At 44.8% G+C, this 25,428-nt stretch overlaps 4 protein-coding genes across 4 annotated transcripts; 2 read left to right on the plus strand and 2 right to left on the minus strand.

The window, feature by feature from the left end:
• Positions 1-235: 235 nt before the first annotated feature.
• Positions 236-10,971, minus strand: LOC137913626 (protein unc-13 homolog D-like). The gene is made up of 34 exons (XM_068757267.1): positions 10,912-10,971; positions 9,614-9,640; positions 9,206-9,262; positions 8,957-9,013; positions 8,748-8,855; positions 8,603-8,662; positions 8,346-8,412; positions 7,837-8,017; positions 7,716-7,760; positions 7,556-7,627; positions 7,408-7,477; positions 7,234-7,338; positions 6,327-6,419; positions 6,142-6,242; positions 5,834-5,951; positions 5,407-5,528; positions 5,236-5,326; positions 5,111-5,167; positions 4,929-5,026; positions 4,632-4,683; positions 4,423-4,553; positions 4,033-4,150; positions 3,794-3,946; positions 3,620-3,715; positions 3,346-3,552; positions 3,196-3,270; positions 3,036-3,115; positions 2,846-2,960; positions 2,078-2,149; positions 1,902-1,985; positions 1,704-1,824; positions 1,502-1,625; positions 1,189-1,409; positions 236-969 (listed from the first exon to the last, which is right to left on the minus strand). Exons 1-34 carry the CDS (start codon positions 10,969-10,971, stop codon positions 857-859), a joined length of 3,351 nt encoding a protein of 1,116 aa, XP_068613368.1. The 3' UTR covers positions 236-856.
• Positions 10,972-12,746: 1,775 nt separating this feature from the next.
• LOC137913639 (WW domain-binding protein 2-like) lies at positions 12,747-17,822 on the plus strand. Its single transcript, XM_068757281.1, has 8 exons — positions 12,747-12,805; positions 13,501-13,609; positions 13,741-13,876; positions 14,359-14,451; positions 14,539-14,688; positions 14,761-14,883; positions 15,982-16,058; positions 16,473-17,822. The coding sequence occupies exons 1-8, from the start codon at positions 12,747-12,749 to the stop codon at positions 16,518-16,520; spliced, it is 795 nt and encodes a 264-aa protein (XP_068613382.1). The 3' UTR covers positions 16,521-17,822.
• Positions 17,823-18,080: 258 nt separating this feature from the next.
• LOC137913632 (E3 ubiquitin-protein ligase TRIM65-like) lies at positions 18,081-20,949 on the minus strand. Its single transcript, XM_068757272.1, has 7 exons — positions 20,518-20,949; positions 20,337-20,432; positions 19,977-20,207; positions 19,174-19,342; positions 19,002-19,091; positions 18,665-18,882; positions 18,081-18,417 (listed from the first exon to the last, which is right to left on the minus strand). The coding sequence occupies exons 1-7, from the start codon at positions 20,944-20,946 to the stop codon at positions 18,109-18,111; spliced, it is 1,542 nt and encodes a 513-aa protein (XP_068613373.1). The 5' UTR covers positions 20,947-20,949; the 3' UTR covers positions 18,081-18,108.
• Positions 20,950-21,805: 856 nt separating this feature from the next.
• On the plus strand, positions 21,806-24,736 carry LOC137913631 (large ribosomal subunit protein mL38-like). Its single transcript, XM_068757271.1, has 9 exons — positions 21,806-21,896; positions 22,336-22,524; positions 22,595-22,726; positions 22,823-23,025; positions 23,139-23,211; positions 23,334-23,379; positions 23,463-23,621; positions 24,332-24,468; positions 24,564-24,736. Exons 1-9 carry the CDS (start codon positions 21,812-21,814, stop codon positions 24,698-24,700), a joined length of 1,161 nt encoding a protein of 386 aa, XP_068613372.1. The 5' UTR covers positions 21,806-21,811; the 3' UTR covers positions 24,701-24,736.
• Positions 24,737-25,428: the final 692 nt, after the last annotated feature.

Below are 25,428 nucleotides of genomic sequence, written 5' to 3' on the forward strand. Positions count from 1 at the left end.
CAGAATGTGCGTGTGCGACGTGCACCCTGAGAGAAAACACAGAAGTGAACCTTAAATCAGTCTCCTTGGCTTTGCTACAAATAAGCGACCTGATGATATCAGTTCAGGTCACTGCTCAGCTTTCAGGGTGACGCAATGTCTGGAAAGAGTCAAATGTCTAAGAGCAAAGATCGAACACCTTATAATGCGTGGGTAGGGGGGGGGGGGGTCAGTCTGCTAAAGCTTGTGTAGATTATATTAAATTTCTTTTTATAGGGTTTTTAGGAAAGAGAAAGATAAAAAAAAAGAATTTAATTACTGTTGAATAACAAACTATTTAAAACTAGTAATATTTGTTCAAATGTACAACAGATGGCCTCCGTTCAAGCACTCAGGTTTTCTCTATTCTTCTATGTAAACTGGAGGATGAAAACATTTTAACACAATCGAAACAAAATGTACTCGGTCAACATATTTTACGTCTTTGCTTTGATGCTTCACGCTCACGCAAACTTAATTTGCCATGTTTCAAATCAATGTGTGACGAGGTTGTCTGCCAAAGTTTTTATTTTTTTCCCATCTGTAGTAATCTTTGACATTTCAGTGTGTCGGCTGTCACACACGCACACACGCGTGTGTGTAGTTAATGATGAAGCACTTTTCTCTTGCACTGATTTAAACAAAACATCAGGAAGCCGACGGCTATGAGAAGAGATGCGAGGGTTAAATGCAGGTGTGAAAGTGTTCACCATCACTGTGACGCTCAGCATACACGACTCATCCAGTGTTTCCTTCTGAGTGGATTCTTCTTTGTTTTTGGTACAGATGATTAAAATATATTGTATATTTTTGGATGAAGACGTTGTCCGTGTGTCTGTCATGGTTGACCCCTCTCCTGGGACTGCTTCTCTCTCTGTCTCCTCTTCTTCACAAGGTTCTGGGCCTCTCGCTCTCCTTTCCGGGACTCCAGTAAGCTCAGAATGCCGTCTTCTGGAAAACACAGAGATAAGATCAGGATCCACAGACTAGAACGATACGCACTCGGCCAGATGCTTTATTAGGTGCATCTGCTCAAGCATCTGCTCAATCAGCCAATCACATGGCTGCAACTTTAGGCTTGTAGAAGTCGTCAAGACAACTAGCTGAAGCTCAAACCGAGGATCAAAGTGGGAAGACAAAGTAATGATTGGGCGTGGCGTGGTTGCATACCATTAGGTTTGGGATGCATCAGCGGCAGCCGGATCTGAGCAGGGATGGCATCTGGCTGTCGGCTCAGTGGGTCTCCTTCCCTTCCTCCGGCAACTCCCGGTATGGCTTTGAGGCCCAGGAAAGCCTCGCCTTCAAAGTCATCGCTCATCAAAACTGCGTGGTCCAGAACCGACACGACCAGACAGGCCCCTGGCGACCGGCACTGATCCAGGGACACCAGACTGGGATAAAGATCGTTGACGGAGTAGAGGATGGAGAGTAAGCCAACGAAAAATATGAAGGAGTGACGGAAGCTATTAACCCAATAACTTACAACTCAAAGACCTCGTCAAAAAGAGGGTTGAGATCGCAGCTCTTAACCTGCGTGCAGCGAGACTCCACCTCAGGAAACACGTGCTTGGGCTCCAGACATAGCTGCACAAAGGGATCGCTCGAACCTGGCAGAACCATCAGAGCATTGGATTGTTCTGGAATGACGTGGGAATCGGCAATATGCATTTGGTCACTCTTCCTACCATTAGAGTCCATTGGCAAGAGGTTGACTGCGTTCAACACCTCCACGCGGAGCCTCTGGTCCGATCTCCTGTAGGAGGCGAGGAGGGTGACGGCACCGTATTTCTCCCCGCTGTACACATTCTGCCACGGGAGTAGCGGGACGTTTGAACAACAGGCGTGAGCATGAACATTTCTGCTCGTGTTTTTCTCCGGCTCACCTGCTCCCATATTTCCCTTTCGAAGAACTTCTCCATAAGCTGCCGGCTGTTCAGAGCGTGGTGCGTCAGGTGCGATTTAAGGTCCTGGTCACAAGGAGGCAGATTAAAGTTCTCTTTTTCACGTTGTTTCCGAGGAAGGAAACGTTAACGCATCTCATTTGTCTTCCGTTGCTCACCTTGTACTTCTCCGAGTGTAGCGTGTGCAGAGGGAGACCGTTTCCATCCGCATGGAAGCACTGCTCCAAGCACTGGCATCCACACAGCAGGGAAGCATGACTCATGAAATGTTCTCTCACAAACGTTAACATAGTTCGCCCCAAAATTTAAATTAAGTCATTATCGAGGCATTTCTACGTCAATGTTTCCCTCCAAAAAAGTTTTTGTTGGGTATGAGAACATTAAATTCTGAACATACACAACTAGAAAAGAAGAACTTGTAATCTCCTCTTATAGAATAGTATTTTTCTGTTACCCACAAGTTTTGTCTCACAGCTAACGGAGCTCTGCTGAAAACGCAACACGTACGGTACGGTAGCCATTTCAGTTTGAACGCCACGTGGTTTTGTAGGTCTACTGAGGTTCACAAAGATCTCTGTTTCTCATTGACCTTGGGTGCCCTCCTCAGACATTTTAACTTGGAGGTTATAAATACAAGCCGAAACAGGTGACAAACGCAAATCACAACACTTTCTGGAGACTTTTACGTCAGCCGAGCTTTCTGTGATTTTTACATATCAAACAAGTTGGTGCTGATTTGCTGTGAAGGTAATTGCCTCCGCCACAGAGTCGATGTTCCCGCAGGCTGCTTCTGGTTTACAGCATTTATTCTATATGCTGATCTAAGCTACAGGATCTATTGGCCATGGCCTCATCACAAGGGAACATTTTTTTTTATCAGATGCCTGTTTTGTGTGGACAATCTGGTCTCGTTGGATGAGACTGACCTGCAGTGTGTACAGCAGCCTCTGGCAGAACACCTCGAGTCCTTGCTGCTGTGGATGCTGAGCAGCCACATGGTGAAGGATCCTCACCGAGTTATTCCACAGAGGAGTCAGGAGGCTGGAGGCGATGCAAAGTGAAGCCTTAGATAGAAGCGCCATGGGCGGCTCGCGACAAACGAGATGTGACGAATACCTGCTGAAGTTCTCCTGAACCAGGTTTTCGTTCATGTAGTGCAGCTCTTGCTCCAGGTAGCGCATCAAGGGGGCCACAGCCTAAAACAGGCGAGCTGATGGAACTCAAGAATGCATGGAAGACATCTGTATTTGACTTGCTGGTTATGCGGGTCACCTACGTCCTCTGTGGACTTGGAGGGAATCCTCCGCCTGGTCGACATGCTTCTAACATGGGTCTCGATGTCTGTGTTTAGCTGAAGGGATGGCAGATGGACCAAGGTTCAGCCTCTGTGATCATCATTGGTCACGTTACAAGTTAAAAGCCACACCTTTTTCCCCAGCGTGTCCAGAGCGGAGCGAATCTCCCGGTCGAGGATGTTCTGCGCCTGCCACAGCTGCGAGGGCAGGGTGTTGTTGAACTGGGCTTCCTTGATCACATTCTCAGTCCGATTCCGAAGTCCGGTCCAATTAAGCTGCGTAGGGAGTCGGGTGAGCACCGACCGCAAGTGCTCCAAGTCATTCACCACCACACACAGCTGCAGACACGGGAGAGAGTCGAGATGCCACATGTGCCATTCGGAACGCTTCCTCTGATGCCTTTACCATGTTGATGGCGCCGCAGTGGTCGGAGGTCGCAGACAGCACCCTGACTCTCTCCTTCAGGATGCGACAGTAGTTCACAACGATCTTGCACACGTCCTGGAGACAGAGAGAGGACAACGGGTAGTCGGGAGTCCACTGAGACGGTCAGTCCTAACATCTGATCTAAAGCTGCACCTCGGTGAGTTTGACCATGAGCATGAAGGCCTCCTCGGGGTCAGGCCAGGACAGCTGCTCCCACAGCTGGCAGATCGGCTGGATGCACGCCACCAGGTCCACTGCGGAGGAACTGTGCTTTATGGGAACGGCGTCAGAGTGAAGGGGCTGGAGCTGGGAGACGTCAAAAACACGTCGCGATGTTACGACCGGTGTGTGATATCCTGTAAACTAGTGACGCTTTAGAACACGAGCGTTACCTGGTCTACCTGCACCGCCCTCGCCACCCTGTCCTGCGTTGTGCTGAACGCCTGGCTGAGCCAGTACGGCAGAGCCGCTCTGAAGTGCTCTTCAAAGGTTGTGAGCTCGAGCACGCCCCTGAAACGAATAAACGATTGCAACCGTTCCCAGTAAAAAGTATTTGTACCTCAGTTGGTACTTGCATTTCACCGGCTTACATACTTCAATGCTGTCAGTGACAGGAAAAACTAACTGTGCGAATGTAAGGTAAATGAGGCCGGAGCAACGTTAATGCTCAAAAGAGAACAAATGCTAGCTTAGCCATAAGCCTAAGCACTGTTATCCTATTGGTTAAGATTTACTTTATACCGTTGTTACAACATCAACTATTATTGACTATGATTTCTGACCTGGTCTGTAAGAAAGCCTTGTCTTTGTGGACCGCCTGTAAGCTCAGGTAAACGGGGAACAGGCTGTTGGCTAGATCCTGCTCCATCCGGCCCTCCATCAGGGTCAAGGTCGCCTTCACCTCCTTTGCAAGCTATGGAGGAGACGGGCGGAGAACATGAGGTGAGAACTGGAGGCTGACCACCGACCAGGTGTTTCACTCGCTGCTTACCAGGGAGTCAAGCTTTTTATAGACGACAGTGAACGCATCCACTTGCACGGCACTGTGACGGTGTGTAGAAAGCATACGGAGAATTAGTTCCAGTCAAGCTGCACCTCACATCTGTGTTTCTCCATCAAATGTAGGAGCTGATAGAGAACATGGTCAATGGGGCAACATCAACTGAAGATCAATATCATCTAAAACCAGATGATATTGGTTTATCACAGGCAGTTCATCTTTGAGTCCAGTATTTGTAGGATTTCCCTTAAGGTGTTCCTGCTTTGTCCGCAGAGAGCCGCGCCTCACCTGACAAATACCCGATTCCACACGTCCTTGTTGTGTTTTACGTCTTCCTGCACCTCCCTAATCAAACTGGCGAGGGCCCTGACAATCTCTGACAGATCCTGTGAGTCAGCAGGGTGCAAAGAAATAAGAAAAACTTACTGTCGAATTAAAATATCTTCATAGTTCAAAATGCAATATGGTACCTTAGTCATTGGCTGATGTAGACCCTTTACGATGGTGAACCAGTCCTGCGTACCTGTCTGGTATAAGAGATATAATAATTCATAATTATACACACACACACACACACATCGATGGGAATAATTACCTGTATGGCATCATTGACTTCATCTTGTAAGTCAAACTGAGCTGGGTTCAGTTTCTGAAAGGCCTGGGTCTTACAGATCTGGATCAGGATCCTGACATACAACATATTCATGTATTGCTTAATATGTTGCGCGCATTGAAAAGTTGTATAAGCGCATGTAACAGTGCGTACCTGAGCAGTGTGTGCAGCTTTGGGGTGGCGGTAGGAATTGGGGGAAAGATGTCTCTGTATTTAGCCACGAGGCAGAGTCCGTACTGCAGGAAGTCGTGAAGAGAGTCCCCAAGTTCCTGTTTCTGTGAGCAGAGGAACGTCTTCCTCAACACACCCTTAGGTGTAACACAGTCCTGCTTCAATTCTAACAAATAATAATATATCATTATGTATTTATGTGTGAAAACAATACGCCGAATGAGTTAAGAATAAAAGAGAAAAGCACTCGGAGAGCGCAAAGCTCCACCAAGCAGCTCATTCATTTGTATTTATTCCTGACCTCATTCTGGATCAGCTCCAGAAGACATTTTGCATGATAAGAAAGTCTGAACCGTGTTTAAATAATCGTCTCGTCTGCGTTCCGCCTCTGCCAGTGCGGCCGTTCTACCTGCTGGTACGGCAGCTCCTGCTGGTGCCAGTGGTACTCTATACTGGTGAGCTGCTGGAACAGCACAGAGGAGTCCACCTCCAAACTCTTATACAGCTTGCTGTACGTCACCCACTTCCTGTCAGGGCGCTCAGACAGAAGAAGAAACACGACACACATTGCAGCTGTAACACAAAGTTACAAGAGGAGACCATTTCCTACATTCTCCATTGTCTTATCTTGTATTAAACACTGGTATATATATATATATATATATATATATATATATAGTGTGCTGTAAGGCTGCTGCACGTTAACACCGAGCTTACGCCAGGTCCTGCAGAAAAGGTGAGAGGTCATTCTGTGTAGCGTAGAGCTCCAGCATGGTCTGAGCCTCGCCACACAGAGCCCCCGTCCACGGGGCGGAGCTCTGAGGGAAACCAAACAATATGGGCGAGTTCAGGAGCTTTAAGGGGGCCGGTATGAAAGAAGCAGGGGTGTGCTGGTCCTTTACCTGCTGCTTAGAGATGCAAGCCTGAACAAACTGCTGCAGGGTCCCACAGTAGTTGATGTAAGCACTGCGACCGGCGCTCAGAGTCCCGTCTCTCTGTCGGCCACAAAGCACACACTGACTCCTCAAGCTGCTCTGAACTGTGTGTGTTTCACCAAACTCAAGGCTACAAAGTAAGTTCCTGTTTTTGCAAGCAAGGGCAGCACCAGGGGCCTCGTGTATCAGCCGTGCGCACGCACAAAAACCTGGCGTACGTACGTTCTCACGTCAAACTTCATCAAGAGTTAACTGTGCGGCGCCTCACGCCAACTTCGTGATTTGCGTACACACGTTCCTACAGCTGTTGGCCCTTTAGCGACACTTAGAGGTGATGCTGGGAACTGTTCTATTAAATGTTAAATACACACCAGAGAAACATGAACAATGGACACTGACCAACAATGGCCGCCTTGGTTCTACTGGAAGACATTGTAAATGGTGCAATGAGAAGAGAGCGTGTTCAGTGACAGCTAAAAGTGTCTCCAACTCGCCTTCTGTAAAGTTCCTCTTTTTTCCGGGCTTACTCATCGTTTTGTTAGAATTTTCTGACAAGGGAATGTCAGGAGTCATTTAAATATGATTTGCATATTTAAACAGGCCGGGGCTACTCCAACATGTGGGCTCAGTTCCACGTTGATTGGAATGTACAGAGGAGATGTGCTTGGATTCATGCGCACGCACGGTTTCATTCATCTGGATTTATTTGTGCGTAAGACGTTTTCTGGATTTGAGCGTACGCCATGTTTCAGTAGGAAATCCACGGAAGGCTTTGTCCACGAGGCCGCTGGTGTTTGTTCATTCATGCTAAACGGATGTTTTAAATGCATCGGTGCGATAAGCAGCGTTGTAGGATGCGAAGAAACGTTTTTACTGATTTATGGATGAACTTGAGATTCAGGTGACACGTTCCTCGATTGGGATACGTCTCAGTTCTGGGCTCCAGAGTGTACCAGTTGTCTTCAGTGCAGTGGAGATCCTAAAGTGGAACGTTGTTAGTTTGGAAAGACAGTAAAACGGCACGTATGGAAATGGGAACATTTACTACCTGTAGTTTAAGGACCACCTTTCCCAAAAAGTCATCTGTGCCTTTCTCCTTTTTGGCATCCTTGATCATCCTAAACAGACACACCCCAGGTCACTCACCTGCTTGGGCTGGTTAACGTTCTGCACTGGTCACATGGAGAGCACGCTACCTTCTTAGACTGTTAAAGTTGGATTTGATTTCCTCTAGTTTCTGAGTGAGCGAAATCTCCTCGTCCTTGTCCCTGAAACAAAAACGGCTCTGCAATGATGACAGCCTCGAAGAAGAGGATCTCAAAGCGGTCACAGTGGAGCTGTGGACGTCTTCCTCACCACATCTCAAGGTGGAAACTTGCACCGACAATCTCTTCAAACTCTCTGAAACAGAAAGACATTTCGGTAACACTCCGATCTGAACTCGGTCCGTGTCACACACGTCCGTAATCAGACTCACAGTATGAAGGTTTGGTTCCATACGGGGTTCAGAGTCTGCTTCTTCACATCCGACTGGTAGATTTTGTCTTCTGATACGGCATCCTTCACAACAGATTTACGGGCTTTGACTCTGGACCGGCGCGTTCTCCTCTCTTTCTCGTCCTCTAATATAGTCAGCAGGCAATAAGGATCGCTGAAACCTGCTCAAAGCAGAGTATGGCGAGGTGGTCATAAATCCACACAACGTGCACAACGGAGCGAAAGTGAAGGGTGAGAAGGGCGGGGCCAGGAACAGCTGGATGGGGTGTTTGTGTGAGCTAATATAAATGACATGTAAAAGCCATTACAAGAAAGGATTTGGCCTTTTCCAGGTAGCATTACAGGGACAATGGTAAAATGAATGAGGTTTATAATCAAATGTTACTTAATGATATTATTTGGATAAGTTCAGCGGGCCGTATATGGCCCCGGGCCTTAGTTTGCCCATGTCTGCTCTAGAGACTACACAGTCACGGAGGAAGAACTCACCACTGATGTCTTTCCCCAGGATTTCCTTGGCTTCCTTTACTGTGGCCATCAGGCAGTACACTGGGGGCTGTAAGAGATAGCGGTTATTCACGTTGTTTGGTTCTCACAAATCCACTTGTTGCTCCCTTTCACATAGGATATCATCTGTAAGCTAAATAGGAAAGTGAAGATTCTCTGGTGTGGCTCATACAAACAGTTAATAGACGGTTACTCCAGGTGCCTTCATTGGAGCGAACACGCTGACTCCGTTTCCTCACCTCTGTGTTCTGCACTTTCTCCATCAGGCTGCTGTGCTCCGTCTCCGTCATGGTGAAAGCCTGGACACGTAGAGCGAGATGAAATAGTCATCGGTGTTGTACGCCCACGCGGCGGCGCAGCTCTGGGTGCTGACAAGGCTTTTACCTCTTTGACATACTGGTGAAGCTGCTCGTCTGTGAAGACTTCAGCTGCTGACGGGTTCCCCAACTTATGAGCGATGGTGTACAGCAGCTCTTTATAAAGAGGCTTGAGCTTTAAACAGAGATAAATAGAGTCTATCTGCAGGCAGTGTTTTATGTGATGTGTTACACACACACACACACACACACACACACACACACACAGTCTGATACCTCCAGCTCCTTGTGTCTCCGTGCCTTCTCTGCAGGGTTTTCATCTTCCTTGAAATTCTAAAGGGGAAGAGCCATGAGATGTGTGCGGTTCAATTCAATAAAATTTAATTTATTTACCACCAGATCCATTATCAGCTGCTATTATAAGGTCATTTGTGACTTTAACTAATGCTGTCTCTGTGCTATGACGAGCTTTGAGGTAAATTAAGATATTCTACGGTTAAAATGAATGAATCTCAAATCACATACCCTCCTGTCCCGCAGTTTTCTTGTCAATCCCAGTTTACGAACATGGCCGGGTGAAATCTTATAAGAGAAGGGAAATGACTTCATGTTTTGGTCCAATAATATTTCACAAATATGTGCGTACTTCTTGTTGCGTCTTTTTAATTCTAGTATGATCATAATATTGTATAAAATGTTGTAATTGTTAAATTTGTGATGGAAAAGACAGAAATAAATCTAAATCAGTTCACCAGGGGGGCATGAGGCTATATAAATACAATAATTATATCCTATATAATAATGTATATAATGTAATTCTCATAATTATAAATATCATTCTCCTGAAGTAAATAAACCAGTCCAGACATAAAGTACATTCTAGATTACACTTTAATGTAAATTGAGACGACAGCACCAACTGATGGTTTTTACCTGTTTGACTCTTGCTGAGCCATTTCCCTGGAAAACAGAAGACAAAGGTGCTTACGTTTGAACTCAGGAAATCTGATCATGGTTAAGAACGCACGTACAATATGTAGTTTAATCAAATCAAACTGGCATGTAAATGTGCCAGCCTACTATGTGTGTAAATGAGAAGACACTGTGTTGATGTACTAAAGTACATTAGAGATACAGTTTGTCATAGTAGTGGGCTGATATGTAGCAGGCATGTAGGCATGATCTATGTGAACACAATGTTGAAAGATCAAACAAAAACATGTTTTATAGTGGTTACAATATATTTTTTGCTAACTAATTATCTTCTTAATAAGGGCAGCACTGTTGTGTTGCCTCACAGCAAGAAGGTCACAGGTTCAAATCCGACTTGGGGCCTTTCTGTAAGGCATTTGTTTGCATGTTTTTCCCATGTCTGCGTGGTTTCTCTAAGGGTTCTCCGGTTTCCTCCCACCAAAACACGAAAATTAGGTGAATTGGTTAAATTGTCCATAGGTGTGTGTGTGTGTGGAATGATTGTCTGTCTGTGTGGCCCTGCGATGAACTGGTGACTTGTCCAGGGTGTACCCCGCTTCTCGCCCATTGACTGCTGGGATCGGCTCCAGCACGACCCGCGACCCGGTAACGGACAAAGCGGATAAGAAGAAGATGATGTTTTCTTAAAATCATATTTCATCGGTTCTTCAAATGCACGTTGCCCACCCGAGTGGACATGTCACCAACGCCTTGAAAAATGTACGTTTAAAAAAATAATTAAGGTGATTATTTTTTTTTTCACGCCTAAAAAATTATAAACACACGGGAATAAAAATCCTGAAGTCGGTTATCATAATTCATGCATGAAAGGGATCAAGATTTTTGAAAAATTAATTACTATGCGATCAAATTAATGAATCTTACAAAGAACCGCATTCAAATGTCTCAACAGGCAACAGCTGTATTGTGACCATGCTTCATTCAGTATCGCCTGATCCATCTATATCTTTTATGATTCATTGTCACGGCAACTTCTGTTCAGACAACATGACTCAGTCTTTGGCTTCTATTTAAAACACTTAACTTTAGCTTACTGGGTTTAACAGGGAAATTATGAAATTAGAAGCCTGAAATCTAAACAGAAATTATAAAACAAAGCTTTGTGAAACACCTTCAGAACAGAAGTAATAATATATAATATAATGTAATAATATACGAACACGTTTCACACCATCCACTACATCACCACTATAAATTAAATCCACAATATCCAATATCTGGTGCTTTTTATTTCATACCTGTCCGGGGCTTTGAAGTAGACTGTCTCCTGTGCCGATGGGCTCACCCTGAGTTGACATGACGACGCTAGTGTTTGATCGTCAGAGTCCTGCCGGGTGTAAGATGGTGTGCTCTGTGAGCTATAGGGAAGCTGTGAGTACGATGTGTCTCTATGAAATGACACACAGCAACCGGAAGCCCTCACTTCCTGCTGGAGGCGGTAACGTCAATAAGTGTGACTTGTGACTTTTGGTAGTTTCAAAAAGGTATCTTGAACTCAAAATAACAAATATGATGGGGTTTTTTTGGGTGTTTTTTTTCTGAATGCACAAACCTAAACAAATATACAAACTCATAAGCTCAAACTGCAACCTAGGCCTGAAATGTCATCGTGATTTTACTGCTTTGGTAACTTTTCTCAACGTAAACATAAATACATCCGTTTAGCCGTAGACTGGACGATTGCACTCGTCTCACCTACATCAACAGAGACAATGAGTCTGCATGTAAGGTGAGACATCCCACAATAGTCCGTGTGCTTTTTGTTCCTGCAGGTTGATCCAATGCAATGTTTATTTACCGACTTATTGTATTATGGTCTGTAAGGTTTTGGGTGTGGTTAACCTCACAAGCAGGAGGACAAAAACCGAGTGGCATTGATGCTTGGCGGAGGTCGGCGCTCTCTGAGTGCTTAGTTATTACTATATTCCAAAATATATTCAAATAATTGTGTATCTGCATCAATATTTAGCTTTGGGATTTCTACATGTACTGTGTATCTAAGTTTATATCCTTATGACTTTACATCCTTATAAAAAACTGAGTGTAGTGTTAATGTACAAGAATACAAATGGTAAATAAATGTAATCTGCATATGATTGGAAAACAAATGAGACTCAATTAGAAAAAAACTAAGCAATTACAATACTTACAGTATCATCAATATAAATTATTTTCATTCTAAATTCATTTGCTGAATAAATTAATATATTTTATGCCTTTTTCTATTTATCAATGTAGTTCCCCAAATCAGAGCCAAACCAAAACGGACATTTTTTAAATAGCATTTTTGATTACCAGTTCAGAAGACAAAAGATGGAACCCACGCAGATATAAACACTGGTTCTGGATCTGACCCTGAAACTTGAGCTAAATATGACATTTACAGGACCTACAGTATCTATCATCTATCTATCAAAAGTGAATTACATTTGCTTCCACTTTGTGATTTGTCCTTGTGTTAGTGGCTTTCACAGAGAGAAGAAACGAGGACGAGAAATTTAAAAACCATTATTGCCACATCTTTCACAAGCAGCAATTTTGCAAGCACACAGCTTATTTAAGTCATTCTGAGAAATGTTCCTCATTGTGAACGGCCTCATATGAGGTGTGTGTGAGACGCAACACATAAAGTATGGAACCTTGTGTGTACCTTGAATTTGAATGCATTTGGAGTAGTTTCTGTGTACTTTGAATGCAAAGGATTGTCTTCAAACACATACATGTCCAGAACTGAAGTTATCTAAAGTTATCATATGTGAAACAGAGGAATGTATTCGTGACACCAATTTTTTTAAAACTGATTTAAGACTTCATTCTTCCAATAGACGTCTGATGGGCACTTTTCTTTTAACATAAAACATTTTTTATTCGACTTTTAAAGGACGTGTGACGTAATAATGTGGGCGTTTCTACGTGTTGCGGAAGAGCAGGTGCAACATCACCCCTGGCGTTCAGAAACCGTTCTCATCGCAGAGGTAGAAGCTAACGTTAAGGCTCCGGCTAGGCCGACAAAAGCGTTTTCTGATCGGGGAACAAAGATCTTTGCTCTCGGGGAGTCCGAAGGCCCGTCGACATGACGCTTAACCAGAACAAATCCGAGGCCGGCCTGGTCATCGTCAATAACAGCGAAAGGTAACAGCGAAATGTTACATTTGGAATCCTACTACGGTGGAGGCGTGGCCCTCCGTCACGTGTCTCAGATTCGTTCACCGGGTTGGTCAGGTTTAGTAATGAGAAGTTGTGATTGGTTAATGTAAGAGCGTCAGCGTAATTTACGTCACGATCGAAGGGCGGGTTGTGGCGTCAGCATAGTAGGACTTGTAGCTTCGCTAACAGCTAGCTAGCTAGTGGAAATCTAGCAGGTGACTTTAACCTGTCTGAAGTTTCGCGATCTCTTTGTAGAACGCCAGATTAAATAGAGTGAAAAATAAAGGTTATTTTACGAACTAAGATGTCTCTTAATAATTTCTGAATGCATTTCACGTGACAATTTGTTGTGTCTCGTTAGTAACTACACAAAAACAGCTACATTTAAATGTAAAGTTTATCTTGTATTGCTTTTTGGCGTATAAGAGACGAAATGAAGGGTGTCTCCAGATCGATAAAACAATAGCACCATATATATAAATTGTATAAACGTATGCTAATCAGCCCCCGACGAGCAGCTGATGGGCCTATTTAGTAACTAGACAGCTGCATAATAAACATCTCATTATAAGCTGTGAAATCAAAGATTAGAATCGCAGCGTTTGAGTTATTTTATTGATTGCATGTGGTAGAGTTTTCCCATGCCCTGTGTTATTGTACGCACTTCTTTCTGTCGTTAGTGTATTGATGAACCAGGATAATGTGGAGCTGGCTTTCTGTGATGCGGACAGCCTGCCTGAAGCCTTCAGAAAGCCCAAGAAGGGCAGCATCTACCTGACCCCATACAGGGTAGGCGATACAATGTAATGCATTGTTGTTGTTGTTTTGATCAGTTTCTATTGGCATTAAGTACATAACAAGCGACTGAATTCTGATTGGCCACATGAGTGCTGCTTCATGTGAGTGTTGTTTCCATGCAGGTGATATTCCTGGCTAAAGGCCGTGACGCGCTGCAGTCCTTCATGATGCCCTTCTATCTAATGAAGGGCTGTGAGATCAAACAACCTGTACTGGGAGCCAATTACATCAAGGGCACTGTCAATGCGGAGCCTGCAGGTAGGGGTGTGTGTGTGTGTGTGTGTGTGTGTGTGTGTGCGTGTGTGTGTGCGTGTGTGTGTGTGTGTGTGTTAAGTTGTACCATACAACAGAAGAACATTTTGTGTGTGTGTGTTTGTGTGTGTGTGTGTGTGTTAAGTTGTACCATACAACAGAAGAACATTTTGTGTGTACGTGTGTGTGTGTGCGTGTGTGTGCGTGTGTGTGTGTGTGTGCGCCCTTTAAGTTGTACCATACAACAGAAGAACATTTTTTGTGTGTGTGTGTGTGTGTGTGCGTGTGTGTTAAGTTGGACCATACAACAGAAGAACATTTTGTGTGTGTGTGTTTGTGTGTGTGTGTGTGTGTTAAGTTGTACCATACAACAGAAGAACATTTTGTGTGTACGTGTGTGCGTGTGCGTGTGTGTTAAGTTGTACCATACAACAGAAGAACATTTTGTGTGTGTCCCCGGTGACTTCTTTGTGCTGTCTCTCTGACAGGCGGATGGGAGGGCAGTGCCACATTCAAGCTGGTCTTTGCTGCTGGGGGGGCCGTCGAGTTCGGCCAGCACATGCTGCAGACCGCCGCCCAGGGTGCGCCTAAAGTTCAGCGACCGCCGCGTGGAAAACATTTGTGCTGCGATGCTGACGTTTTGGCCGAATGTCCTTCAACGATTGCAGCGTCGAGAGGTCAGCCAGCGACGGCCGGGTTTGGTGGATGCCCCTACATGGCGAACGGTGCGTATGCGTACCCTCCTCCGCCTCCTGCTAACGGGATGTATCCTGCCGGACCTCCACCTCGCTACTCCTACCCCAACCCTCCTCCACCAGGTAGGAGCTTCATTATTATTCGCCTCCACGTCTTTGGAAAGTTGATTACTCTGTGATTACTCTGCCGTCCAGACGGCTTCTACCCCAGCCCTCCGGCCTTTGAGGCTTCTGCTGCCTACATGCCCCCCCCTCCTTACTCTGCTCCTCTGGGACAGCAGCCCCCGAACGACCCTGATCTCCCCTCCTCAGCAGCAGGTGGGTCTCATGAATAAGAAGGTCCTAAATAGGTTAGACGTGTTCTAGGTCAGCGGTCAGCGGTCCCCAACCACCGGTCCGTGAGGCATTTGTTACCGGGCCGCACAGAAAGAATAGCTAATTTATACAATTTCCGTTGTCTCGATTATTAGCGTCTAAAAGGTGTTTTATTTTGAAAAATGACCGGCTTGTCTCCAACGTAACATTCGCCTGTGAATTTTCATGCTTTACGTGATACGTTACTAAAAACAGACGTGAACTAGCGAAAATTAAATTAAAAAACAAACATCTTTGGAGAGCTTCTTTGTAATGGGAAGAAACGTCTTCGTCTTTTAACAGACAAACCAGGAGTCAGACTTAAAACACGGTTTATCAACAACAGCTGATTAGCTTCGTTGACGAGGCAACGAAGGTTCAAAACGGCTTCGGCACATAGAGAAAAGAACCCTGGATTAAAGACTAGGACCCTGGATTAAAACACAAGAACCCAGGATTAAAAGACAAGAATGTGGATTAAAACACAAGAACCCAGGATTAAAACACAAGAATGTCGATTAAAACACAATAACCCAGGATTAAAACACAAGAACCCAGGATTAAAACACAAGAACCCAGGATTAAAACACAAGAATGTGGATTAAAACACAAGAACCCAGGATTAAAGACTAGGACCCTGGATTAAAACACAAGAACCCAGGATTAAAACACAAGAATGTGGATTAAAACACAAGAACCCAGGATTAAAACACAAGAATGTGGATTAAAACACAATAACCCAGGATTAAAACACAAGAACCCAGGATTAAAACACAAGAATGTGGAATTCATGACACAAAAAAACGTGAACATGAAGAACAGAAGTAATTATTGATACCACAACTAATGGTGAGTAGATACTGGTGTAATACTTGTTTAATAGTTATTGAAAGTGCATAATATAAAGTTTATTAGTAAGATCATATTCCTCTTTTTTTATTTAATTACCCCTCCCGGTCCGCGAAAACATTGCCCGCCATGAAACGGGTCCGTGGCAGGAAAAAGGTCGGGGGCCGCTGTTCTAGGCGACTCCCTCTGTGTTTACGTCCCACTGTCTCCCAGCAGAGGCCAAAGCGGCCGAGGCAGCAGCCAGCGCCACCGGTGCCACACTTCCTCCCACACACGTGTACCTTCCACAGGTGAGCTGCTCTGCACCAATCAGCTGCCGTCTAACTGACGTGTTGTGGGTATCATCTCATATTTAGGTGAATTCTCCTGCGTATGTAAACGCGCTGCCGGACTGTTGAACCTTCTTCTTTCTCTTTCGTCCTCTCCGGGGTTGCCGGAGCAAATCAACCTTCTCCTCTTCACCCTGTCCTTTGCGTCGTCCTCCCTCACTACGTCCATGTATCTCCTCCTTGGTCGACCTCTGGCCGTGCTACAGCTCGACCTAGAAGATACATGGCCTAGTGAATGTTCAATAATAATTGAGTCCTTTTATATGGGGGACGTGTTGGACCAATGTTTCGCTGTAGATTAGATTTAGTTTGAGACATTTTGTGTGTCAGAATAGATTATTGTCGTGTGAAACCGTCCCTCTCCTCTCTCCTCAGGACATGCCTCCTCCTTACTCCCCTCCAGAAGACAAGAAGAACCAGTAGATCTGAAAGCGACCTCACCTTCAAACCTTTGTTTCCAGGAATTGACCCCATTTTGTTCTCATTTCATTTGCTGGGCATCACAAAGTCTTGCGTTTCCCCTCATTGTTCCGCCTGTATCTTCCTCCTCCACCTCAGTCCTTTGTTCGTTCCTCACCCCAGTGCTTTCCAGCCTGAGTTTATACATTCCTTTGACTGGTTACTGTATTGTTTTCAGCTTGATTCTTATCTGAAGCACCTTCACTTGATGGAACCTAGAACTACCGGTAATTGTTGCAATCTCTGAGAGAAATAAAATAGGACCTGGCGGTGTTTTTCCAGGGTTGTTGTAACCTGATGAGTTACTTTAGCATCCATTCCCTTGCAGGTGTCCTGAGAATTATACCCCCACCCTAAACTCTCCAGTCTGCTATACTCTAAAACTCATCTCTAATTTTCTATGACGGAAGTAAATGTTAATTAATTTGCAGTGTTTAATTTTTCTATCATTTGTGTTTATAACCTTTAAATATGTACAATTTGATATTTTCTCGAGAACACTAACAGAGGAAAATGTTGTGTTTGTAGAAGAGCAAATTGCAGGCTGTGGATTAGAGCAGAATCCCTGATCCCAGATTAGCGCAGAGGGAGGGTGACCAGGGCCCTGAGGGATTATCTAGAAGAGGACTCACCCATTCATATCACTTCCTGCCTCGTCGAGCATTGGAGAACGCGCGTGGTCCGACCCGCAGCCGGCCTGCTTCACTGTTCATTCGGCTTAAAGAACAAACTGGTTTTCAATGTTTCTACTTTTCGTGCTTTTGAAACTCTTCGTTATGAGATCGGTTTGGATCGCCTCCGCTCTTCTTCCTCTGTGGTCACTAATCTGTAAACGGCATCTGTGGCTCATTCTTTGCACTTTCAGAATGCTATCTATGCATCAGGCTCCTCATGTGCTGTTTATTTAAACTAATTTATTAACTAATGCAAAATGGCTCAAGTAATTAAACCAACGCACGTTTCAGCTAATGCATGTGTGCATTGGATTGGATTTTATTAAATGGATCTTTGTGTAAAACAAAGCAGCTTCTTTATTCTACGTTCAGCCGCATAGTCTACTTTGAACACTGCAGAGTGCGCCAGGATGAAATAAATATATTCCAGTATTGTGTACTGTGGGTTTTTTTTTCTTAAAGGATTTTCCACTGATATTCTGTTTTGCCATTATCAGTGAACAACCAGTAAAATCTGGAACCCTTAATTTCTTTAAGTGGGTCAATTTACAAATTTAACAGGACGTCAAATAAATCTTTCCCCCACTGTAAATGTGCTTTTCCTTGCCTCAGCGACGATTCCTTGTTTCGGGAACATCTGTCATAGCGGTTGTTGCTATCACGGGATGAAGTGAGTGAGTGTGTGTGTGTGTGTGTGTGTGTGTGTGCGTGCATTAAGGAATCGTATTCCATTTACCCGTGAGCCAACCTGAAATAAACGCATATTGCTTTTTATTTTAAAGAAATGAAAATGTAGTTTAAATCCCATCAGTTCTTGAAAAAGGAAAACAAGAAACTGAAATGGCTTCTCGACATGGAGTCGGCTTGTGTCTGTCGGCTCATGCGGAGCAGAGGGTGATGCTGACTCCCTCTCCTATCCAGCAGGCGGGGAACAGCTCCTGGGCGAAGGCGCAGTGGAAGGCGTGGAGCCTGGTCTGCCCGTCGCCGTAGTAACTGAGCGTCCCCGCCTCGTAGTCCAGCAGCATCCCGATGCGTCTGTGTTGGGAGTGGCCGACCAGCGTCTCCCGCCGGCCGTTGTGCCAGGCGCTGAGCTGATGCTCGTCCAGCTGCAGGCTCCAGGACAGCTCGTTCATTCCCACCATGCACCTCTTCCCTTTCTCCTTCCTGGGAATGGCCTCGTAGGTCACCTGTCAGCCGGATGGGAGGGGACGATTTGCAGCGCAGAGAAGAAGAAAATGTGTTACACACCAAGACAAACGAAATGTTGCATCCATAACTACAACTGCTAACTTTCTGTAGGCTTAATATTAGCATGATATCGGGTTACGTTTCTCTTTTCATTTAATTATCTCCTCGTCTGCATTCCGTGGCAGGAAGTTTGGGGCCTTTACTCAACCCGTCCAAAGCCGTCAGCATGCAGGCGTGGTTCTTTACCCCGAGGTAGGCCCAGGGCTTGGACACCTCCAGCTCCCAGTAGTGCCGTCCACAGGTGAAGCCCTGAAAGCAGAGAACCTGCCAAGTGTGATCGAAGCGGGCTTCATTCGGAGGGACACGGCGTGGCCCAGAGGTCAAGTGCTCCGCCCTCCGGTTCTCCTGAGACAGAGACAGGTGACTGTTGGCTGTGCGAGGGTCAAAGGTCAGAGAGCATCGGTCTGTAATAAGGCAGAAAGGAAGCAAGACGTGAGATATAACCTCTTCCTCTGCTACGCTTCTGCAAACGACTCATGATCAGCAGAACCACAGACCAAGTTTAGGCTCAGAGAAAACTCACAAGCGCTCAAGCCCTCTTTCCCAGCAGGACGGCATGCAGCAGCCGGACTGGGAACCACAGCTAGAACCGGCCTCTTATCTTGAGGAGAACCTGGAGACCAGTAAACAAGAGCGTATCAGAGAAGAGGCACCGGTGCGTCGCGCTGAACCTCGACAGAGGAAACAGAGATTACTCTCTTGGTCCTGATCCACGGCTGTGCTCACAGCTTTGTCCAGGTCCTCAGACACCAGCTTGGAGACCCGGGACAGGACTTCCGTGACGCCGTTTAATCGATCTTGAAGGTTTGTCGTTACGTCTGTGGGAATGTCCATGAGCCGGGGAACTTCTATGACCATCGATTCCTGCGAGGAGATCAAGGATTTCAAGAGGACTTGAAGACGGTGGATAACAAAGAACGCGCAGTCATTTCTTTTACACTATTTTTTATCTACTTTATCAAGGTAACCATGTGGTTGTTGAAATTATCCATTATATCAAGATATTTCTTAAATGAAATGAAAATAAACTTTGCTGTTTATGGTCTGGTTTACTTCGGTGGTTTTATGACTCCATTAATTTGTTTCCTGTTTTCGTGTTTTCAGTTCAGCACACGGATAAGATGATGTGCTGAACTGACAGGACGACGTTTACACAAGCGAGATGTGATGAGGCACCGGAGAATTTCCCTTCCATCTTCCATCTGGATCATCACCAAAATGTAATAATCTGTTCCTGGTAACATTCCCAAAATCCCAACATCTCCTGAAGAATGTATCCAGAGTATCTTGCTAATAGAGACAAACACCAGCGATTACATAATAATAAAATATAAAATAATAAAAGCTAATTTCACACCTGCAGCTTGTGCATGAGAGAAATACATCAGACATCATTTGTGAAGTTGAATATTTGCTGGTTCTAACTCACAAGCATACGCGGGTGCAGCTTTTCTTCGTGCCATCAGAGAGCTGACATTTATTACGTGAGAAAACAAACCCTGATGAGCTCCGTGTCGGAGAGGTCGCTCGCTGCTGCTATCTGCTCCCGGCACTCTCGGAGTATCTTGGAGCGCTCCTCCAGTCCGGCGAGCCGGCCCTCCGCCTCCCTGAGGGCGCTGCCCTGTTGCTCCTCCATGAAGAGCTCCGTAGCTTCCTGCTTCTCAGACAGTATTTTCAGCAGGGTGGAGAACTTGACATTGACCCAGGCGGAGGTCTGCTGAAAAGCCACCTGTTGATGGACGATGCTCAATCACACGACCGCTTGGAACGCTGTCCGACACCATCAAGCCATCGTGCACGCGTGTTGAGGAATACGTTGAAGCACACAAGAAAGAAAACGTTTCTGTCCGACATTCACCTTGGCTTGACTGATATTCTCAGCCAGGTCTGTGATTCTTTTTTCCGTCTCCCCCGCGAGTCTCCCCACCTCCTTGCTCTTCCTTTCCAGCAGCAGCTGTACACAAAAGACGACACGATGACAGAAACACAGTCATATCTGATGCACTGGCGGTCCTTGTGGTTGCATTGTGTTACTACACCTTCTGACGTTCCGCTTCAACTTCCAACAAGACCTTCTCGTGGTTCTCACAGGCAGAGATGCCACATTCATGGCATACGGACGCTCTGTCCTGCTTGCAATAGTAAACCAGTGGCTTTTTATGGAGATCGCACAGCAGCACGGCTCTCACGCCGTCACCTGAGCTCACGGGCAGCTCTCTGCAGGGCGCCGCGGTGCCGTTTGCATCCTCGGCCAGGACGGACAGGGACACGTTACGCCTGAGAGGAGGCCTGGCGTCAAACTTCTCATTGCACATGGGGCACTGAATCCTAATATCGGACTTGATCTTGGTGTCCCAGCACTTGGTGATGCATGCTTCACAGAAGGTGTGACCACAGGGGATGGTTACAGGGGTTCGGAAACGCTCCAGGCAGACGGCACAGTTTAAATTTAAATTCTGGGAATCCATCCCTGAGGAAAAAAGAAAGGGAAGGGGATGACCAATATCAAATCAATACCAATGTATCTGTACTTCCAAATGACAATAGAGTAATATCAATCAGCAGCTTAGCTCTGTTATTACAAGACATTAACTCCTACATAGAGACACAATTACTAAAGCAGAAGGCGAGTGGCTCAACCATTAGCCGCACACACCACACGTTAACTCAAAGTAAAGCCAAAGCTAGCTAACGTTAGCATGGGACCAAGCTTGATGTTAGCGAGGACGCAGCGGTTTAAAAAAAGATCCTAATGGCTTAAGCATTCATCGCCCATTTAAAAATATCTGTTCTTACCGCTTCAACAGATGTATGTATAAATATACATATATATGTACACATAGGTACAGCATCTGTGTGACCATTGAGTCTCATTTAGCCCTGATGACGGCAAACGCATAAAAATGATGCCTTCAGGTGCTATCCGGAGAATTGTGATAGTCGTTCGTACAATATATTCAACTCCATTGTATTTTTTTTTATAATGTAATATTAATTAATATTAATTCGCAGTTTAGTCTTTCGCTACATTCTAGAAATCCTAACGCGACACTTTGGTCTTACAAATACCGGTACTCGAAATATAACCATACAATTATTACACACCAATAGAACTATTATGTTATGTTATAAATAATGTATAATATTGATTTATAAGTTGAATACTTGAGAAAAATAATACATTAACAAATTCAGCTTCACGTGTTAGCCTTGCATGTTACCATTATGTTACGCTTGAAATCAGAAGGCAAAACAAAAAAAACCAATGTGCTGTTTCTGGTCTTTGCGGGCCACCGTATTAAACAAAACAAAACAGGAAATGATCATTCCAAGATGGCGCTGCGCTGGTTTTCTGTCCCTGCTTTGAGATCTGTGACAGATCTAGGGGTCAGTAATGCGAGGACAATTATCACAACAGGTATCATATCGATTTTGTACTATTGCATTGGGTTTTCCTTTGGGTTTTGGTATTGCATGTTTGTTTTTCAGGTTATATCACGTATAAAAAGTACCCCGAGGCCTGCTGTACCTGCAGTCCATTGCATGCAAGTGGCCTGTTGACGTGAAGTATAGTCTACAATGGCCACAAAGCTTTGTTACGTTTGGCAAAGAAATGGAATTGAATTGTGGATTTTAAGCTCAGTTCTTTTATTTAATTACCGTAGCAGTAACATTACAAGCAGCATTAGAGGGCGATATAAAACATGATATTAAAGCAGCAAAGAAGTACAGATTACAAGTACAAAAGTAAACAAAGGAATACATATTTAAATTATAAGTATGTGCAGATAAAAACAGTTGCTTGAGCTTGTATGTAATGTTACTGAATAACGTCTAGAGTTGTTTCCATCTTCCAGCGCTCCTGTGCAGACGGGTTCCTAAATTGGGTCCGATGCCAAATGAGGAGATTGACGTCGAGAACCTCGAGTCGTTAACGAAGTATCGCAGTTACACTCGTTACTTGAAACAAGCGGAGGAGGCGAATAACAAACCTGTTTGGTGGAAGACCTACAGGGGCTATGTGCTCAAAGCTAATCCTGAACACGGTGAGACATTAATATTCATATTTGGAGGTGTTTAAAAAGATCAGCCAAGAGTTTTATTTTGTTATTGCAGGTGTAGAGCGAGTGGACATTGGACTGCCGCACTACCAACCCCGCAGGACCAAAACTGTGAGGGAGAGGAAGAAGGAGATGCAGGACAACAAGAAAAATATTGATCTGGAGAGGGCTTGTCGTCTGCGCACCTGTAAGCGTGGACACACACCACAAAGGGGCTCCGTAAGCTTTTCATTGATGAGTGAATACATTGATTCACTTTTCTCTCTTCTCTTTGTCCAATCAGTTAAAATCCAACTCGATCAAGTGCAGGAAATCTGGGAGAAGACCAGTAGTCCGTTTGATATCAAGCGACTGGCAGACCACTATGGAGTCTTCAGGGATCTCTTCCCCATGGCCTACTTTCACCCTCAAGTCGCACTCCACATCTGCTACAGCCAGGACGATGGCGGCCAGGTGTATTGTGGGAAACAACTGACACCAAATGAAGTACGCTCGAGGAATAGAAATGTTGTGATGCAGTCGCTGATTACTTCTGGGGGTCAAGGCCACCTAAAAGTTGAACCATCTGACTGTATTCTTTGATTTGGTTTTGTCTGTAGGCAGCATCTGCCCCTCAGATCAGCTTTGATGCAGAGGAGGGCTCCCTCTGGACTCTTCTGCTCACCTGTCCAGGTAAGTTTTCTTTAGACTGGGGTGATTTGCAGCTCTCGGTACTGAAAGGATTTCAGGAATGAATCGACAGGTAGATGAATTCTTTGAGTTTACAGACGTCTTACATTAATAATCATTTTCAGATGAGCATCTGCAGGATAACGAGGCAGAATATGTCCACTGGCTGGTGTGAGTACTTCGCATGCTTACCAAGTTTCTTTTAGAGGGAGATTTATTCTCACAATAAAATAATACCTGTACGTCTCATTTAGAGGGAACATGCCAGGCGGAGCAGTGCAGGCTGGGGAGGAGCTGTGTCACTACCTGCCCCCCTTCCCTGCCAAAGGAACGGGCTTCCACCGCTACGTTTATGTCCTTTTCAAACAGGAGGGACCCATCGATTTCCAGGAGGATATCAGGCCGTCGCCATGGTGAGCAGCGCAGTCAGCTGGTTTGTAGTATGAAGCATAACTCGGTCAATTCTCCCTTTTCTAGTGATTTTAAAATATCTAACCGTTTGGAATGATCGGCAGAAGAAAAGCTCAACCTGACGGGCTCATTCATGATACCCGTCTTGTGCCCGTCTGCTAAATATTACACGACAGCCATTAGTCTGTTATCTTAGATTGACATAAAGGCTGAAAGCAGGGGGGCGTGGCTAGCATGGCTGATCGAAAGTACAAAGCAAAGAAACGAGCTACAATGCGGTTGTTTATTTAAACCACCTTGCTTTGATGACCTATTGTCAATGATCGGGATGCTCACTAACAACAAACCGTGGCCAGAGGTTTGAAGGAATGAATTCATCTTATGTGTCTGTAATTATCCCAGAGATCTGATGTCTCATGACACATTTTTAAATGAGCTACAGGTGATGGTCATTGGATTTGACTCGTTTTCAGATTTAATGCTAATGCTAATGCTAATAACTAATAGATAGAGCTCATCTAATAAAGGAAATATTGACAAAAACAAGAGGATGTGCTGAACTGTCCAGCTTTTCCTTTGGTGAATTCTCTGGTAGCTTTTTAGCTGTCGATATAATGTCTGTTAAAATGCAATGAAGATATAAAAACTAATTAAGACACCCCAGCACAATAAATTGAAGTGTGTTGCCTCTGCCCCCCCCCCCCCCCCCCAGCCATTCTTTGGTGGACCGTACATTTAAAACGGTGGATTTCTACAAAAAGCACCAGGACCATTTGACACCTGCAGGTCTGGCGTTCTTCCAGTGCCAGTGGGATGAATCTGTCACCAACACCTTCCACAACACGCTCAGTGAGTTGCTCTAATGCTCACAGACACAGAAAATCATTTCAAAGACTGACACGTATAACTTGATGAATAATGATGTCTGTCCATTGTCTCTGCAGACATGAAGGAGCCGGTGTTCGAGTTCATCCGTCCACCGGTGTATCACCCTCCACAGGTCAAATACCCTCATGGACAGCCCCTGCGCTACCTGGACAGATACAGGGAAGGACAGAAGGTCACCTATGGGATATATTGACTGTGGGACATTCACTGACATATTTATGTGACTTAATAAAGCATTTTTCAACTGTGATGTTCCAGTCTTTTTGATGTCAGTTTACATCTAAAGATCTTGCGTGTCCAACTGTATTCACTTTCACACCAATATGGTGGTTATCTTTATATCTTTATCTTAACAGCTGCACTTAATAAATATTGTATAAATATTATTACATGTGAGTCTGGACAGGCAGGGATGTAAATGATTCAGTGGCACCGTGAGATTGGTGGGGCTATCAATGGGAGAACATGCCTCAGATTGAGTATTTGCACCAGCGATGATAGTTAGATAGTTCTAATCATGCAATTCCTAGAAATATAATGTAAATCATAAACCCCCCTCAAGTAGTTTCTGCACGATAGGTGGACATTATAAAGATAAAAGCTCCAAAGTTGAGGCAGCAATACGCTTCCGTACATTTCCATCTTTGCTCCTAAATTAATTTTCTCTTCCCGGCCTCAATGATTATGATGAAATGAAAGTTCAGCAAAACTGTTTGCTGTTGAGAAGAACTGCTTGCAATACAGTTTTAAACCACTAGAAGTCACCCCCCCCCCCCCCCCCCCCCCCCCCGCTAATTGTATTGCAGCTTTCAGTTTTTAAATGCTTTTTGAGATTTAATAAAAGTTTTTTTTATTGTTATTTTTACAAACAATAAGAGAGAAATAAAAATGTCTCGTGTTTTATATTACGACATCGACGAC

Source organism: Brachionichthys hirsutus, unplaced genomic scaffold (assembly GCF_040956055.1).
Source record: "Brachionichthys hirsutus isolate HB-005 unplaced genomic scaffold, CSIRO-AGI_Bhir_v1 contig_882, whole genome shotgun sequence".
NCBI lineage: Eukaryota > Metazoa > Chordata > Actinopteri > Lophiiformes > Brachionichthyidae > Brachionichthys > Brachionichthys hirsutus.